This window comes from Heterodontus francisci, chromosome 17, assembly GCF_036365525.1.
Source record: "Heterodontus francisci isolate sHetFra1 chromosome 17, sHetFra1.hap1, whole genome shotgun sequence".
Lineage (NCBI taxonomy): Eukaryota > Metazoa > Chordata > Chondrichthyes > Heterodontiformes > Heterodontidae > Heterodontus > Heterodontus francisci.
In genome coordinates, this window is record NC_090387.1 from 71,211,450 (window position 1) to 71,230,011 (window position 18,562).

At 42.5% G+C, this 18,562-nt stretch overlaps 1 protein-coding gene across 4 annotated transcripts in view; it reads right to left on the reverse strand.

Annotated features, from left to right (window-relative positions):
- The window catches only part of mbtps1 (membrane-bound transcription factor peptidase, site 1), a 181,022-nt gene that overhangs the window by 104,690 nt on the left and 57,770 nt on the right, over positions 1-18,562 (reverse strand). For all 4 annotated transcript variants that reach the window (XM_068049631.1, XM_068049632.1, XM_068049629.1 and 1 more), the window contains exon 3: positions 13,718-13,975. In XM_068049631.1, the coding sequence (XP_067905732.1) occupies positions 13,718-13,975 (258 nt within the window). The remainder of the gene's footprint in view (positions 1-13,717; positions 13,976-18,562) is intronic.

An 18,562-nucleotide genomic window follows, 5' to 3' on the forward strand; every position in this document is an offset into this window, starting at 1 on the left:
CAGTTCCGGTCTTCATCTTACAAAAAAAAAAGCATCTTTTAAAATTCATCAGCTTTTAAAAGAATTATATAGAATATACAGTACAGAAACAGGCCATTCAGCCCAAGCCGACCTTTATGCTCCATTCAAGCCTCCTCCTGCCTTCCTCATCTAACTGTCAGCATATCCCTCTATTCTCCCCCACAACCCCCAAGTATTATGCAACTTCCTCATTCTTACCAAAATGGAACCCCTCACATTTATATTGAAATTCAAGTGCCCATTTTGCAAACTTATTAATGTTATCTTATAATTTGTTGCAGCCCTCTTCAGTGTTGACTCCCAATTTGGTGTCATCCACAAATTTAGAAGTTGTGTTTTTAATTCCGAAGTCCAAGTCATTTATATAAATTACAACCAACAGCAGTGTCAGCAGTTTCTTTTGGTACACCAAGTCTCACCTTCTATCACTCTGAATAGATACCCCTTTACCCTAATCTCTGCTTTCAGTCTTTCAACCATAAGCTAGACATCCTAAGGAGCAACACCAGATAGATGCCAGAACTGGGAGCATACAACTACCAGGATAGATTGAACTCATTTCTCTACACAAAAAAAGACTGAGATGACCTGGCAGGAGACTTTAAAATTATGAACGGGTTCAACAGACATAGAAATTATGTTTTTACTTGTCGGTTGTCTAAAAACTAGAGGCCATTAATATAAAAGACAGACCATCAGCTGTGGCTCAGTGGTAGTACTCTTGACTGAATCAGGCGACAGTGAATTCAAGAGACCAGGCAACAAAAATTTGGGCTCGCAAGTCAGTGGAGGAGCGTTATCCCAATGTCATGACCAATATTTATCGATCAATTAACCTCACTAAAGACAGATTATCTGGTAACCATCACATTGCTGTTTGGGGAACTTGCTGCGTGCAAATTGGCTGCCCTGTTTCCTGCATTAGAACAGTGACTACAATTCAAAAACGTTCATTAGTTGTAAAACCATATGGGACTTGAGCTTGTGAAAGGCACTACATAAATGCAAGTCTTTTATCCTAATGAATCCAGTAAGAAATTCAGAAGAATTTCTTGGCTAAGTATCGATAATGAGGAACATGCTACCACATAGTGTGGCTAAGGTGAATAGCATAAATGCATTTGAGAAACTAGATAAGTATATACAAATGAGAGGGGAATAGAAGGACATGACACAGTGAGATGAGTTAAAGTGAGAGGAGACTCATGTGGAGCATAAACACTGGTATAGAACAGTAGATTCAAATGTCCTGTTTCTGTGCTGTAAATTCTTATTCAGCATCAAAAGTGCCATCATGCTTGGCAATAAGTTTGTGTTGAGAACCAGAACAGTCTACTAGGGCTGTAAATGCTTACTGCATCCCCAGACCAGCACTTGATGTTTTAGCCTTACTGAGAAAGTTTCATTTTATTAGAGATCTGTTTCTCCACACACCGAGGCCATGCAGTCATCATCCCTCTACTCCAGAAACCAACTCTTGACCTCTCCAACCACGCAAAATACCATCCCAACTCCAAGCTCAGTTTCCTCTCTCCAAAGTCCTGGAATGTGTTGTCACCTCCCAAATCCGCACCCATCTTCCCCAGAACATTATGTTTGAATCCCTCCAAAATCAGGTTTCCACCCTGGTCATAGTACCAAAACAGCTCTTACAGAAATCACAAAACGACATCCTATGCAACTGTGACAAAGGCAAATTATCCTTGCTCATCCTTCTCGACCAGTCTGCAGCCTATGACACATAATAATGCCATGCTCCTCCAATACCTCGCTCTTATTATCCAGCTGGGGGTGGGGATCTACACTCACCTGGCTCCGCGTTTAGCTAACTGACACCAGACCAATCGCTTGCAATGGCTTCTCTTCTCATTCCCAGAGTTATCTCTGGTGTCCCGAATGGATCAATGCTTGGACCCCTGCTGCTCACCTACATGCTGCCCTTCAGCGACATAATCTGCAAACTCAGTTTCTACGTGCACGCTGACGACACCAAGCTTTATCTCACTGCCACTTCTCTTAACCCCTCCACTGTCTCCAAATGGTCAGACTGACAGTCCAACATCCAGTATTGGATATGCAGAAATATCCTCCAATTAAATATTGGGAAGATGGAAGCCACAGTCTTCAGCCACTGGTACAAACTCTGCTCCCTTGCCACCAACTCTCTCCCTGGCAACTGTCTGAGGCCAATCCAGAATCTTCACAACCTTGGTGTCATATTTGAGCCAGCAATGAGCTTTCAATCAGTCACACAGACATCAAGACTGGCCATTTCCACTTCCGTAACATCACACAACTCAGCCCCTGCTTCAGCTTTTCTGCTGCTGAAACCCTCATCCATGCCGTTGTTACTTACAGACTTGACTATTCTAATGCAGTCCTGGCTGGCTTTCCACATTCTATCCTCCGTAAACTTGAGGTCATCCAAAATTCTACTGCCCGTGTCCTACCACACACAAAATCACATTCACCCATCACCACACTGGTTCCCAATTAAGCAATGCCTCTATTTTAAACTGTCATCCTGGTTTTCAAATCCCTCCATGGCCTGGTCCCTCACAATCTCTAATCTCCTGTAGCACTGCAACCCTCGGATATCTTCACTCCTCTAATTCTGGCATCTTGGAACACCCCCAATTTTAAGTGCTCCACTATTGGTGGCCACGCCTTCAGCAGCCAAGGCCAAAAGTTCTGGAATTCCCTCCTGAAACCTCTCTGCCCCTCTACTTCACTTTCCTCCTTTAAAACCTCTCTCTGACTAAGCTTTGGGTCATCTGCCCCAATATCTCCTTATGTGGCTCAATGTCATATTTTGTTTTATAATACCTTGGGCCATTTTCTTACATTAAAGGCACTGTAGAAATAACAGTTGTTGTTACTGTGCAAGGCCAGTACCTCCCATTTCATCCTACACCAGCACACTGCAATATGGAAATTAGAGTCAGAATCAAGACCAATGTCCATCACTGTAATTTCATCTTGTACATCAATGCATCGCTGTAATTACTATCTTTTCAGTACTGGGAAAGTCACACTAACACTTATGGTTGAAAGAAATATCAAACTGCTTAGCTTCCTTCCTGAAGTTTTCTTCCCCCTCCTCCGATGCTGCGAAAACACTTATTTCAGTTCTGATGTAGGATTCTACACCTACATGTAGGTGTAACCTAAATGGTTACATTTCTAACGAAAAAGGTAATCGGCCTGAAACATCAACTCTTTTTCTCTCCGCAGATGACACCCGACCCGAGTGTTTCCAGCATCTTGTTTTTATTTCAGATTTCCCCAGAACCTGCAGTATTTTGTTGCTGATCTAGTTCGAAGCACATTACTTATTCAGATACTTGGCAAAATGTAACTTATGGTACAGTCTGCATTTTAGTTATTGCAGCTGGAATTTTTTTTAACTTGCAGGTTACAGCCAGGAATGCAACTATAAAATGGTCTGAGAGCATGTTATACACCACTTAAACCTAAAAAGCCAAGCTATAGCCTGGGCAATTTGTATTCCCACCCTATGGCAAAGCTTTCTTGTGACTACAGAACTATTTGAAGTCACAAATGTAGGCTTTAAAGCTAATTGGCAAGTACAAAAAGCAGAGATACTAAAAGAATATTGGGTTTCAACACAAAAGGGACTGGAATACAAAAAGGGGATTTTTCAGTTGTAGAAACTCCTGTCAATTATTATTGCTCCAAAGTACACTTTATGGTGCCTTTCAGTTGGAGATTTAAAATGATGGGTTTACTGTTTTAATAATCCAGATAACCTTTAATTAGAAAAACTTACCTATGTGGTGTTGTGGGAATCAATTAGTCTAATAGGTTATTCTGTATTATGCATTTTTGTGCACATTTGTTTAATTCTCAGGAATAGTCTGTCAATTTTGAAATTTTAGCAGGGCCCCAGGAAATACTGACTCATCTTCTGCCCAATCTCCCCATAGCTGCTGCACAATATATCTGGAAACTGCAGCAAGCTCCCCATTACCTTGTGCTATTTGTCATAGAATTGTTTAGACACAAAAGTTCACTTGGAATTGCTGTGATATTGAGACAGGTGTTCCCTTTGCAGATCAATCTAAAAGATTCACTATGGAACGGTGTGTATCCAGATACCATTTGCAGCTACCTGCAGAGCAGAGCAGTTCTGGTGATCCAAGTGTTAGTGTCAGCTTTCCTATTCTTGGCCAGAGGCAGTAGTTCTTTAGAGCTTTCCTCGGATCAGTTTCTTTATTGGACTACTCAACATCCTCTAGAGCCTAGTGTTTTTGGAGCTTAGTATGCAGTTAGCCTGATGTGGTCACCTCACTAGATCAACAGCTCATTCAAAGGCATGACTGTTGCTGCTCTTACTCCTGGCAGGCCATATGACACTTCCCATTGAACCAGGGTTAGTCACCCAGTTTGCTATCCATTGAGCAGTGAGGAATATTCTTGGCTGTGAAATTACAGGTTGGAGTGGTATACAATTCTGCTGCTGTGCATAGCCCAGAACACCTCATGGTTGTTAAGTTTAGATCTGAGCTTAGTTTGTCTAACTTGGCCCTGCTGACATAGCACATTATACAATGGATGTAGTTTTCACTGTGGAGAAAAAAGCTTTGTCTCAAAAGACTTTGTGATGATTACTCATACTATCGCCATCATGGAAAGATGCGTCTACGAAAAGTGGATTGATGAAAACAAGGTTAAGTAGGTTATTTCCTTGCACTGGTGTCATAACCATCAGCCACACAGCCAGTCCGGAAACTATTGCCTTCAAGGTTTGGCCAGCTCAGTGTTGCTAGGTGGTCGACAATGGCTATCTCAGATTCTGAGCCCTCATTATGAAAATTTGTTATATCTCATTACCAAAACCTTTAATGGAGGCAGACAAGCCAAAACTTCCAATGGCTTGTTCCAGACCAGACATCATAAACATGACGTAATATAGTGACATGGATGCTGATCACAACCCCACTCACTCAGCTGATACTGGCCTGTTGAGAAAGTACTGACCAAGTGTGAAAAGCTTCTTTTGATCTGGAATGCTGAAAATCTACTTGGAAAGGGATAGTGGCTGATGGCTCCACTTGTTGTACAATGCAGTTCCAGTAGTATCTAAAGTAACACTGGTCTGTGTAGAAAGGCCATTTTTAGAAATCTTGTTTTCTGGATGTAATAATTACACTCTGGAAAAGACATTTTGAAAAGATGAGGTTTTTTTCATAAGTCTTAACACCTATAATTTCTTACTGCTCTCTTGCTTCTGTATTAGTTTGACATTTCACAGCTGTTATACAAAGACTGCAAGATGGGAAACCTGTGCAAGTACCAGAGCTAAATCTCTTATCTTTGCATGTACTTCCAATTGACATATTTTCTGTACACTTCAATGACATTTTCTTATTATAAACTTCCTTTACCCACATTTAAATGGAAAAGCCCCATGTCAACCTGTCTGCTGATATGCAATTAAAAAGGCTTCTTATGCTAGGTGACATTGTTTCTACCAGCCCACTTCCCCCACTCACCTCCCATATTGCTTAAAATACTTACCGAATTTTAACTAGATTGAGATAACTATATTTGATTCAGATCAACCTCACTTTTGTGTTCACCCTTGGGAAAAAAACTTCATCAAATCACCCACTACTGCACTTTCAAATTCCCAACTATCTAGCCTAGGTCTACAATTCAACACAGCATTTCTGCAGCTACTGATTTGCTAAATCACACTCTCCACAACCTTTAACGCCCTTGACCCCATTAGAAATATTACGCTCACTTCGCCCCCTTGATATACCCCTCCTCTCCATTTAATTAGGGCCAAGAGACACAGATTTGAGCCTCTTTGGCAAACAAAATTGTTCAACCATCCATTGCCAGATCTGGCTAGACTGCTAAAGCATGATCAGGTTATGCTCTCCATCGCTAAAACTGCTCGCTGTTCAAATATCATCCAGGAAAACAAAGATAACCCTCAGCTTCTCTTCGTTACAAAACAGTGTTAAACCACCCTCACCTCAGACAAGTGCTCATGGACCCATCATCGATTTCAGTTGGCTCTCCTCCTTCCCCGTTGCCCATCAGGACAAACATTCCCAAAATGTTCCCCAATGCCCGAACCCAGAACTCATGTTTTCCTCTAGATTCTATCCCATTTCCTACAATAACCTCCAACCGGAGTCCATAGAGCTATACAGGACAGAAACAGGCCTTTCAGCCCCATCATGTCTGCACCGACCATCAAGCACCTATCCAATCCAATCCCATTTTCCAGCGCTTGGCCCATAGCCTTGTATGCTATGGCGTTTCAAGTGCTCATCTCAATACTTCTTAAATGTTGTGAGGGTTCCTGCCTCTACCACCCCTTCAGGCAGTGGGTTCCAGATTCCAACCACCCTCTGGGTGAAAATTTTTTTTTCCTCAAATCCCCTCTAAACCTCCTGCCCCTTACCTTAAATTTATGCCCCCTGGTTATTGACCCCTCCTCTAAGGGAAAAAGTTTCTTCCTATCTATCTGATCAATGCCCCTCAATTTCGTATACCTCAATCAGGTCCCCCCTCAGCCTTCTCTGCTCCAAGGAAAAACAACCCCAGCCGATCTAGTCTGTCTTCATAACTGAAATGCTCCAGCCCAGGCAATATCCTGGTGAATCTCCTCTGCACCCCCTCCAGTGCAATTACTAGAAAAGATCGGATGGCCACCAAAGCAACGCCTCATCAGACCCCTTTCCTATCCTGAGTGGCGTGAAACAGGGCCGTGTTCTCACACCTACACTGTTTGGGATCTTCTTCTCCCTGCTGCTCTCACATGCGCTCAAGTCTTCAGAAGAAGGAATTTTCCTCCACACAAGATCAGGGGGCAGGTTGTTCAATCTTGCCCGTCTAAGAGCGAAGACCAAAGTACAGAAAGTCCTCATCAGGAAACTCCTCTTTGCTGACGATGCTGCATTAACATCTCACACAGAAGAGTGTCTGCAGAGACTCAGCGACAGGATTGCGGCTGCCTGCAACGAATTTGGCCTAACCATCAGCCTCAAGAAAACGGACATCATGGGACAGGATGTCAGAAATGCTCCATCCATCAATATCGGCGACCACGCTCTGGAAGTGGTTCAAGAGTTCACCTATCTAGGCTCAACTATCACCAGTAACCTGTCTCTCGATGCAGAAATCAACAAGCGCATGGGAAAGGCTTTCACTATGTCCAGACTGGCCAAGAGAGGGTGGGAAAATGGCACACTGACACGGAACACAAAAGTCAGAGTGTATGAAGCCTGTGTCCTCAGTACCTTGCTCTACGGCAGCGAGGCCTGGACAACGTATGTCAGCCAAGAGCGATGTCTCAATTCATTCCATCTTTGCTGCCTCCGGCGAATAATTGGCATCAGGTGGTAGGACCGTATCTCCAACACAGAAGTCCTCGAGGCAGCCAACATCCCCAGCTTTTACACCCTACTGAGCCAGCAGCACTTGAGATGGCTTGGCCATGTGAGCCGCATGGAAGGTGGCAGGATCCCCAAGGACACATTGTACAGCCAGCTCGTCACTGGTATCAGACCCACCAGCCGTCCATATCTCCACTTTAAAAGAAGTCTGCAAAGGCGACATGATGTCCTGTGACATTGATCACAAGTCGTGGGAGTCAGTTACCAGTGATCGCCAGAGCTGGCGGCCAGCCATAAAGGCGGGGCTAAAGAGAGACGAGTCGAAGAGACTTAGCAGTTGGCAGGAAAAAAGACAGAAGCGCAAGGAGAGCCAACTGTGTAACAGCTCCGACAGCCAATTTCATCTTTAGCACCTGTGGAAGAGTCTGTCACTCTAGAATTGGCCTTTATAGCCACTCCAGGCACTGTTTCACAAACCACTGACCACCTCCAGGCGCTTACCCATTGTCTCTTGAGACAAGGAGACTAAAGAAGATAGTGTGGCGACCAGAACTGTACACAGTACCCTCCAGCTGTAGCCTAACTAGCATTTTATACAGCTCCATCATAACCTCCCTGCTCTTATAGTCTATGCCTCGGCTAATAAAAGGGAAGTATCCCATATGCCTTCCTAACCAGCTTATCTAATCGGTGCTGCTGCCTTCAGTTGATCTATGGACATGTACACCAAAGGTCCCTCTGACCCGCTGTACTTCCTAGGGTCCTACCATCCATTGTATATTCCCTTGCCTTGTTAGTCCTCCCAAAATGAATCACCTCACACTTCTCAGGATTAAATTCCATTTGCCACAGCTCCGCCCATCTTAATCATGTAATCCAAGGCTTTCCTCACTATTAGACCACCAATTTTCATGTCATCTGCAAACTTACTGATCATATCTCCTATATTCACGTCTAAATCATGAATGTACACTACAAACAGCAAGGGTCCCAGCACCGATCCCTGCAGTACCACTGGTCACAGGCCTCCATTCGCAAAAACAACCCTCAACCATCACCCTCTGCCTCCCGCCACTAAGCCAATTTTGGATCCAATTTGCCCTTAACCAATCTCCCCTACAGGAACTTAAGGTATCAAAAGCCTTACTGAAGTCCATGTAGACAACATCAACTGCTTTACCCTCATCTGCACATCTAGTTACCGCCTCGAAAAATTCAATCAAGTTTGTTAGCCACGCTCTCCCCGTGACAAAGCCATGCTGACTATCCCTGATTAATCCTTGCCTCTCCAAGTGGAGATTAATCCTGTCCCTCAGAATGTTTCCAATAGTTTCCCTACCACTGACTCACTGGCCTATAATTATCTGGTTTATCCCTGCTACCTTCCTTTAATAATGGTCCCCCATTCACTGTCCTCCAGTACCTCTCCTGTGGCCAGACAGGATTTGAAAATTTGTGTCAGAGCCCCTGCTATCACCTCCCTTGCCTCACATAACAGCCTGGGATACATCTCATCTGGGCCAAGGGATTTATCCACTTTTAAGCCTGCTAAAGCAGCTAATACTTCCTCCCTTTTAATACTAATACGTTCAAGTATATTACAATCACCCTCCCTGATCTCTACACCTACATCGTCCTTCTCCATAGTGAACACAGATGAAAAGTAATCATTTAAAACCTCATCTATGTCCTCCGGCTCCACACACAGATTGCCACTTTGGTCCTTAATGGGTCTTATTCTTTCCCTGGTTATCCTCTTGCCCTTAACACCTTGGGATTTTCCTTTATCTTGTCTCCCAGTGTTTTCTCATGCCTCCCTTCGCTCTCCTAATTACTTTTTTTTTTAATATAAAAAAAGTATCCCCTACACTTTCTATACTCCTCTAGGGCCTCCACTGTTTTCAGCGCTCTGAATCTGCCAGACGACTTTTTTTTTCCCCCTTTTCCAATCCACTATATCCCTCGACATCCCAGGTTCCCTGGACTGGTTGGTCCTACTCTTCACCTTTACAGGAAGATGTTGGACCAGAACTCCATTTCCTTTCTGAATGACTCCCACTAGTCTGATGTAGACTTTCCTACAAGTAGCTGCTCCCAGTCCTGTTGGCCAGATCCTGTTTTATCATTGAAACCTGCCTTCCCCCAATTCAGTACTTTTATTTCCAGTCCCTCTTGATCCTCTTCCATAACTACCTTAAATCTTACAGTTATGGCCACTATCCTCGAAATGCTCCCCCACTGACACTTCTACCACTTGTCTGGCTTCATTCCGTCGGATTAGGTCCAGTACTGCCCCTTCTCTTGTAGGTCTTGTCCATGAGACTCATCTCTTGCTTCCTCAATCCTATTTTGACCAAACTGTTGGTCAATCAACTTCCCTTCCTGGGCCCGATATTAGCGGATATAAACTGTTCCCTCTCCTCAGGTATGGTTCCCTGTTTTCCTGCACTATGCCCTGCCCAACTCAACAAATTTGCTATCCTCAACCCTCTCTTCAAAAAGCCTACACGACTCATTTCCAACCTCCTTTTCCTCTCAAGTCCTTGAATGTGCTGACAACTTCCAAATCAGTGTCTACTTTTCACACACTGCCATGTTTGAATCCCAATCAGGTTTCCAAACCAGACACCAAACTGAAAATGACCCTGGTCAAAAAGTCACAAATTCTTTGTGATGGTGACCATGATAAACTATCCCTGCTCGCCCTTCAACACAGTTGACTACACCATCCTCCTCTATCATCCATTCTTATTGCTTCATAGCCAGAAGAATTAGCTGCAAATCACTCCAGATCCCATTCTCTAGCCACTGACTCCATCCTTTTCTCTGGCAGTGAGACTAAGCCAGTCTATTAGCAATCTTGGTATCACATTTGACCCAGAGATAAGCTCCCAATCTCATTTGTGCCATAACTAACTTTCTACCTCCATAACTTTGCCAGACTTTGCCCTGTCTCAGATCATCTGTTGCTGAAACCCTCATTCATACCTTCATTACCTCTAGACTAGACTATTCCAACACACTCCTGGCTGCTCTCCCACATTCTACCCTCTATAAACTTGAAGGCATCCAAAACACTGCCGCCCACATCTTAACTCACACCAAATTCCATTCCCCCATCATCCTGTGCTCGCTGATTGTCAAACAATGAGCCAATGTCAATGTCTTGATTTTAAAATTCTCATCCTTGTTTTCAAATCACCCCATGGCCTCACCCACTACCTCCTCCACCCCCACAAGCCTCAATCTGCACTCCAATTTTGGCCTCTTGTCCATTCCAGATTTTAATCGTTCCACTATTGGTGGCCACGCCTTCAAGTGCCTAGGCCCCAAGCTCTGGAATACCCTCTCTACACCTCTCCACCTAATTTTCTTCATTTAAAAGACACTCCTTAAAACTTACCTCTTTGACCAAGATTTTGGCCATCTGACCCAATCTCTCCTTTTGTGGCTCGGTATTATGATTTTTTAAAATAATGCTCCTGTATAGTGCCTTGGGCATTTTATTACATTAAAAGATGTTAATATAAACAAAGTTGTTGCTACTGTTATGCTAGGCCCCACCTGCCAAGAATGAGGCACATTAATTTTGTCATCAACATTGATTTTAAACTGTTACTGGAGTGAGGGGAGAACTTGAACAGATCAGCTGTGGTTGGAAAAGACATTTGCATATTAACAGATGGTGTTTGGAAGGACAAAGCAGCCATTCCGTGACATGCAACCCACAATGGACTTTTGATCACCCATGAAAGTGGGAGAGCTCGCATTCCAGGTTGACTGCTAAGATGGCCGAATACACAAACGGACATCAACAAACCAGCTAGTCACATGACTAACCTCCTGGGCAACCTGAGTTTTTTTGCATTTGTACAAACAGTTTGGGCAGAAAGTGGTTTGCTCCTGGACTGAAGATCTCTTCTGCCTGCTCCTATCTCTTTCTTACAAGCCTCTGAATCCACTGAAGACACAAGAACCCCAGGAGAGAACAGTCTCCTACAACGAACAAGGTTCAAGAATAATTCAGAGCCCCAACAAAAAACAAGATCTACCTACAATCAAGGACTCTACAGTGAACTCGAAGAACCGTAACAACTCTTCAGATATTGACTCAAGCTTATCCACTTTATTTTTCTTCTGCTCTTTTCTGTCTCTATTTGCACCTGTGTATCACATATGCGTGCTATCGTGAGCGCGTCGTGTATCCGTAGACGTCAACCGAATTAGAGTTTAAGTTTAATAAAGTTCAACTTTTCTTCTTTAAACCCAAAAGCCTGTTTGTGCTGGTTTCTTTGCCTTATAACTGGAAAGCAGTGACAAGGATTCACCAAGGGGGAGCTAAAAACAGTGCATTTAAAAATAAAACGCTGTTACAGGAAGACCATATGAAGGCAGAAAGGGAATCCTAGACCTTTTACTCACCTGGTCATAACATTACACTTCCCACTCTTGGGTCTCCAGAAGAAACAGTGCAAAGGATCTATCCTTGGCCCTCTATTTCTCATCTACACGAACCCCTCAGCACTATCATCCGAACAACATGTACGCTGACAACACTCCACTCAACATCTCCTTGGACCTGTCCACTGACTGATTTGTCACAGTGCTTATCTGACATCCAATAATGGAGGAGCAGAAATTTCCTCCAACTAAATATTGGGGAAAACTGAAGCCATGGTCTTTAGTCCCTGCCCATTTCCATTCCTGGCAAGTCTTAAGCGGAGCAAGACAGCTCGCAACCTTGCTGTCGTGTTTGAACCCAAGTTAAGTTTTACAACCATATATCCACACCATCACCTAGACTGCCACCTACTTCCACCTCTGTAAAAATCAACTGCACCCCAGCTGAAACCCTATCCATGCTTTTGTAACCTCTAGATTTGATTATTCAATACTCTTGGCCAGCCTCCCATCATCCACCCTACATAAACTTGTACTCCTCCAAAAGCACTGCTGCCTGTACCTTATTTATTTATTTTAATAGAGATACAGCACTGAAACAGGCCCTTCAGCCCACTGAGTCTGTGTCGACCACCAAGCACCCATTTATACTAATCCTACATTAATCCCACATTCCCTACTACATCTCCACCATTCTCCTACCACCTACCTACACTAGGGGCAATTTACAATGGCCAATTTACCTATCAACCTGCAAGTCTTTGACTGTGGGAGGAAACCGGTGCACCCGGCGGAAACCCACGCGGTCACAGGGAGAACTTGCAAACTCTGCACAGGCAGTACCCAGAACTGAAGCCGGGTCGCTGGAGCGGAGAGGCTGCAGTGCTAACCACTGTGCCGCCCTTTATCTTAACTCACTCCAAATCGCGTTTGCCCCTCTACTAGTGCTCGTCAAATGGGGAGACAGTCAACACCTCAATTTTAAAATCCTAATCCTCGTTTTCAAACTTCGCCATGGCCTCACCCCTCCTGATCTCTGTTGGCTCCTCCACCCCTACAAGTCTCCTCTTGATCATCCCAGATTTTTGATTGCTCCACCTTTGGAAGCTGTGCTTTCAGCTGCCTTGGCCCCTAGCCCTGGAATTCTCTCCTTAAACAGCTCTGCCTCGCTCTCCTAAGATACTTCTTGAAACCTACATCTTCAAATCAAGTTTTCGGGTCATCTGTCTTGATCTCCTGCTGTGGCTCAGTATCAAAAATCTGGTCATATAAAGCACTTTGGAATGCTTCACTATGTTAAGTGCACTAGATAAAAGCAAGTTGTTGAATTTTACCTGCCACCTTCCCCATTGAAACCCACCCCAAACTAAAATTTGATATTTAACACAAAATATTTGAAAATAAAATATCCAAAAAATTACATATTTCACTATATGAAGAAATGTCTCCAGTGTCTAATTGCTTCAACGATTTTACTTTAAAAGGTCACACACACACTTAAAAAAACCTGAACTGTTTATGCAGTATTAAGTTTCCACAAACATCTGAACATTTTATGAAGCTATTTTCGATTTATGCAAATTTGTGTATTAAAAGAATGTACAAATACGACCACGTAGACATACAAGAGGTTTCTTACAGACAATTTGCCAACAGACTACACAAGAAGCTTCGAATCCAGGGTCAGAGCACTTAAATGGGAATAAACTCACTCATCCATTAGCCAAGTCAATTGCCAAGTCCGTTGCTAAACCTCCTGGTTTCAGTCGAGTAGAGCAGCATCTTGTTCCCAATGTTCCAAATGCATAGAATTCTGTTCTGAAGACTAAAATTATTCTGTAGCTGAAGACACATTATTTCTGAAAGCTATATAGATTATAATGTGGTTCTCACAAAATTTCAAATTCTATCATACTTACTCTCTGTGAATTTGAGGGAGCGGATTACTTTCCTCTGAGGTGTAACTCGTTTAATGTGTGGATGGTCTTCCAGAGTTAATACAGTATCGCGTTGCTTCTCTTTAATCTGAACCACCTCAAAGTCGCTCGGGTAGTCACTGGCAGGATTGTCACGAGGAACAATTCGCCATTCCACCACATCCGTATTTTTTAGTGCACTAGAAATGAACTTGCTCCTTGCTGTGGCAGTGAAGTATCCCTTAAAGGCCACAATGTACTCTAGAATTAAACAAGAAAATATGACACAATTGGCTTTTGCTCATGCATAAAACATCAGAATTTTCACTGTCAGTCACCTCATTCAGGAACCGGTCTCTCCTGAACAGGTATTACGAAGTTCACACCTGCCTTCTATCCCAGAACTCACACCCATGCAATAGCAAGAGGGCAGGGGAATCTGAGAAAATCAGGGAAATGAGCTCCAGCTAATGGAAATACTACTGGCACAGGCAAGGCACCAAAGTGATTGTGATCTCCAAGGTACAGCAGACTCCAACAGAACTTTGGTGGGGTATTAGTCAGTGAATAACTAAACATGTAAGCCTGCAATTTATCACATCTTCAACCATTTAATAATTTCTGCCAATATTTTTTCCAATCATGTCTGTAGTCTAATCAAAACGTTTTTTGGTAGTCAGTGAGTGGCATATGTTGCGCATCTACTTCATCACAAAGACAATGTAATGCTTTACACCATATGATCCCTCTGATGCAATGCCCTTTATTCCAATGATACCATATGCAAAGATTTTTCTTCTTTCAAAGAATGAGATCTGTCTCCAATTTTAAGTTACTTTAAAATCTTGATTCAAGACTTTTTTTTTTAAATTCTAGTCCCTCCTGAGCAGAGGGCCAAAGGTGCATCAAGAAGACACCCCATCTAAATGGATTGTTTGCTGCATGTTCATCTTTCATGGATGGAAAGATGCCAACCAACAACCAGGTTTCTCCTTGGCTGATTTTCTCAAAAAAAGGGAAATATATTTACGTGATTTCAACAAGATTATTTTATGCCATTTGATGATCCAATTAGTTCCTTGCCACTTGAACTGACAGCATATCTCCAGTTAACAACTAACTAGGTAAACCTGTGCATGGAACCATTTCAGATTCCTGTGTTTTATTCTGAGTTTTCAAAAGTTATTTTATGTCTCCTTTAGCTTAAAGGCCCGTCTCCCATCACAGGCCACTCCCTGATTAAGGATCACAAGTAGTCAACCATCACAGCTTGGTCAATAGTGCGACCAGCTGTACATGCATGATACTCAAATTTCTGGAGCAATGTCTAACTCACTTACTACCACCTCGACAAAAAAAAAGCAAAGTGCCTGTTCCCTCATACATATTAGGGCAAGCACAAGCCTCAGCTTCAAGGCAGATGCTAAGCAATTACCACAGACATTTCCAGTGTCAATTTTCTAAATGCAAGTTTCCACTTCAGCTGAGAATGCTACCATTGGACTTCACTGTATTGAGCAGTTCCCCTATCAAATCTTACTCACTAGCCATATTTCTATTTTCAGTTAACTTCTCCACTTTGAAGAAGCCTAGCAGAGGATAAAACGTAATTCAAATGCCAGCATCTAAACTAAGCTTTTAGTCAGCCCTTCAATCAGCTTAAAAGGAGTCTAGAGTTCTTCCCATATATAGGCCCTGCTTTTTCACTTTACAACCGCAAGGAATGGTTTTGAAATCATACACTGACACCAATCTAAAAATAAATGGACTTGCTCCCTTTCAAACAGCAAATTAAAAGAACCACAAAATAAAAGTGCATCTTATGAACTGCAAATATATTGTTTTTAGAATTCAAAAATGACCAAGAAAAACATTAGCAAATTACCAAGAGATAGACTATAAAAGCTTCTACAGGTATGTAAAAAGGAAGAGATTAGCAAGTCTAAGCATGGGACCCTTAGAGGCAGAGACAGGCAAAATTATAATGGAGAATAAAAGGAAATGGAGATACTAAACAAATACTGTTATCTCTGTCTTCATGATAGAAGGCAAACATTTTGGAAATAGTAGCGAACCAAGGGTCTAGTGAAAGTGAGGAACTTAGCAAAGAAATAGCACTGGAAAAATTTAAGTCGACAAATCCCTGCACCTAACTGCTTGCATCCTAGGGTTTTAAAAGCAGTAGCTACAGAGATAGTAGATACATTGGTTTTGATCTTCCCTAGATTCTAGAATGATCACCATGGGTTTGATGGTAGCAAATGTAGCCTGGCTATTCAAAAAAGAAAAGGGAGAAAGGCAAACTGGCCTGCAATTCCCTGCTTTCTAACAGCAGTAGAGAAAATGCTAGAATTTATTAGAGCACTTGGAAAATTGTATGATTAGGCAGAGTCACAGATTTATGAAAAGGGACTGGAGGATATATAGTGGGGTTCCCCAGGGGTCAGTGTCCAGACTCTGCTTTTCTTGACCTATGTTAAAATGACCTCGACATTGGTGTACATGGCACAATTTCAAAATCTGCAGATGACAAAACTTGAAAGTATTGTGAATGGTGGTGAGGAGGATAGTGATAAACCAAGAGCATTTAGACAGGCTGGTGGAAGGTGTGGACTACGACAGGTGAAATTTAATGCAGAGAAGGGGGAAATGATTTTGGTAGGGAGCACAAGGGAGAGACAACACAAAATAGAGGGCAGAATTCTAAAGTGGATAAAACAGAGGGACCTGGGGGTATACATTGATGACAAGGCAGGTTGAGAAAGTGGTTAATAAAGCATACGGGATCCTGGGCTTTATAAGTAGGGGCATAGAGTATAAAAGCAAAGAAGTTATGCCGAAGCAATTTAAAACCCCGGCTCAAACTCAACTGGGAGTATTATGTCCAATTCCCTAGTACCACACTTGAAGAACGAGAAAGCATTAGAGAGGGTGCAGAAAAGATTTACGAGAATGGTTCCAGGGATGTGGACAGATTGGAGAAGCAGGTCTGTAGTCCTTGGAGAAGAGAGAAATTTAGAGGTGTTCAAAATCGTTAGGGGTCTGAACAGAGTAGATGGAGAAACTGTTCCTGTTGCTGGAAGGATTGAGGACCAGAGGACACTGATTTAAGATGACTGGCAAAATCAGCAACTGAGGACATTTTTTTTTTTAATTTAGCAAGTGGTTAGGATCTGGAATGCACTGCCAGAGAGTGTGATGGAGGCAGATTCAATCGTAGCTTTCAGAAGAGAATTGGATAATTATCTGAAGTGAAAAAAATTGCAGGGCAACGGGGAAAATCAGGGGAGTGGGGCTAGACAAGTTGTTCGGCCAGAGAGCTGGTATGAATAAGACAGGCTGTATAGCCTCCTGCTGTGCTGTTACAATTCTATTAGAGGATGTAACTGGCAGGATAGATAAAGGGGGAAAACCAGCAGTTACAGTGTATTTGGATTTTCAAAAAGCATTCAATAAAAAAGGTGCCACATACGATTACATAAAATTAGCAACATGGAATTGAGGGCAATATTAGCATATATAGAGAGATTGAGTGAGCCGGTGAGAATGTGGCAGCTGGAAGTTCATCTCTCACTGAAAAGTAAAATTCTAAGGGGCATGATAAAAGGTAGATGCTTGCCTGGCTGTCAACTCTAGAATTAGGGGCTCCAGTTTCAAAATAAGTGGTCAGACATTTAGGACAAAGAAGAAAAAATTCTTCACTCAAAATGCTGTCAGTCTTTGGAATTCTCTAGCCCAGAGGGCTGTGCATGCTCAGGTCATTGAGTATATTAAAGTCAGAGATCAATAGATTTTTGGGTACTAAGAGAATTAAAAAGATATAGGGTAGTCCAGGAAGGTGGAGTTGAGACAGTAGAACAGCCATGGCAAAGCAGACTTGAAGGTCTGAAATGGCTTACTGCTATTTCTTACAGAACGAAGGCTTCATACCATTTATAATTTCTACTGTTCCTTCTGCCCCCCCACCCCCTCCCTCCCTAGTTACTACTTTGAGTTGTAGTGTCCTAGAAAGGTCACAATATTCCATCAATGAGGCAGCTGAATGTAGAACTCCCTGTATTCTACACAAAAACATTGTCTCAATGCCATCCTATGCAAACTCTCAGCAGACTGGCAATCATTATGACAATAACTTGTCGTTATATAGCACCTTAACGTAATAAAGGGAATTTTAATAAAAAGGGGGGAAAAAAAACCTACTCTTTGCAGCCTTTTACTGTTACAGGCTTCAAAGACTTGAACCTGTTGAGTGTCAAAGCTTGGAGAAGTAGAAGACCAGTACGATCACCAGGAAATGCCTTATTCAGGGACATCCAGATCGGAAAGTGCTTGGAGAAGTGAGTGAAGAAAACCTTGATTTTTGAAATAGTCTGGGAGATCCAAACCATTGCAACTGGGAGGAGCTTGGGACTTCATCAAAACAAAAAGGACTAAGTCAATAATGCACAAGTCTGGCTTGAGGTTAAGTATTTTAATAAGTAAACACCTTTCTTTGTAATTGAGGTATCAGCTACTTACAAAGTACTATTTAGTTAATGGGGATTTCTTTTAGTTTAGTTGGAATAAAAGTCTTAAAACATGAAATCTTGTTATGTACTTTATATTGGTTGGGTGGGGGGGGGGGGGTAAGTCATCTCTTATTTCTCACATTAACTATCTCACTGAAGTTGTAACGATGCGCACAACTTAAAAAAGGGACTACCGTTCGTGCGTGACTTATTTTCCCTTGCACAGCACATTCCTGATTTCTGTGTGGTCGCACACCCATCCAGCTTAGAGGGTACACTGGTCTCTAGTATATTATTTCTGACTTTGATAAGAGCTGTTTTGGTACTGTGACAGGAGCAA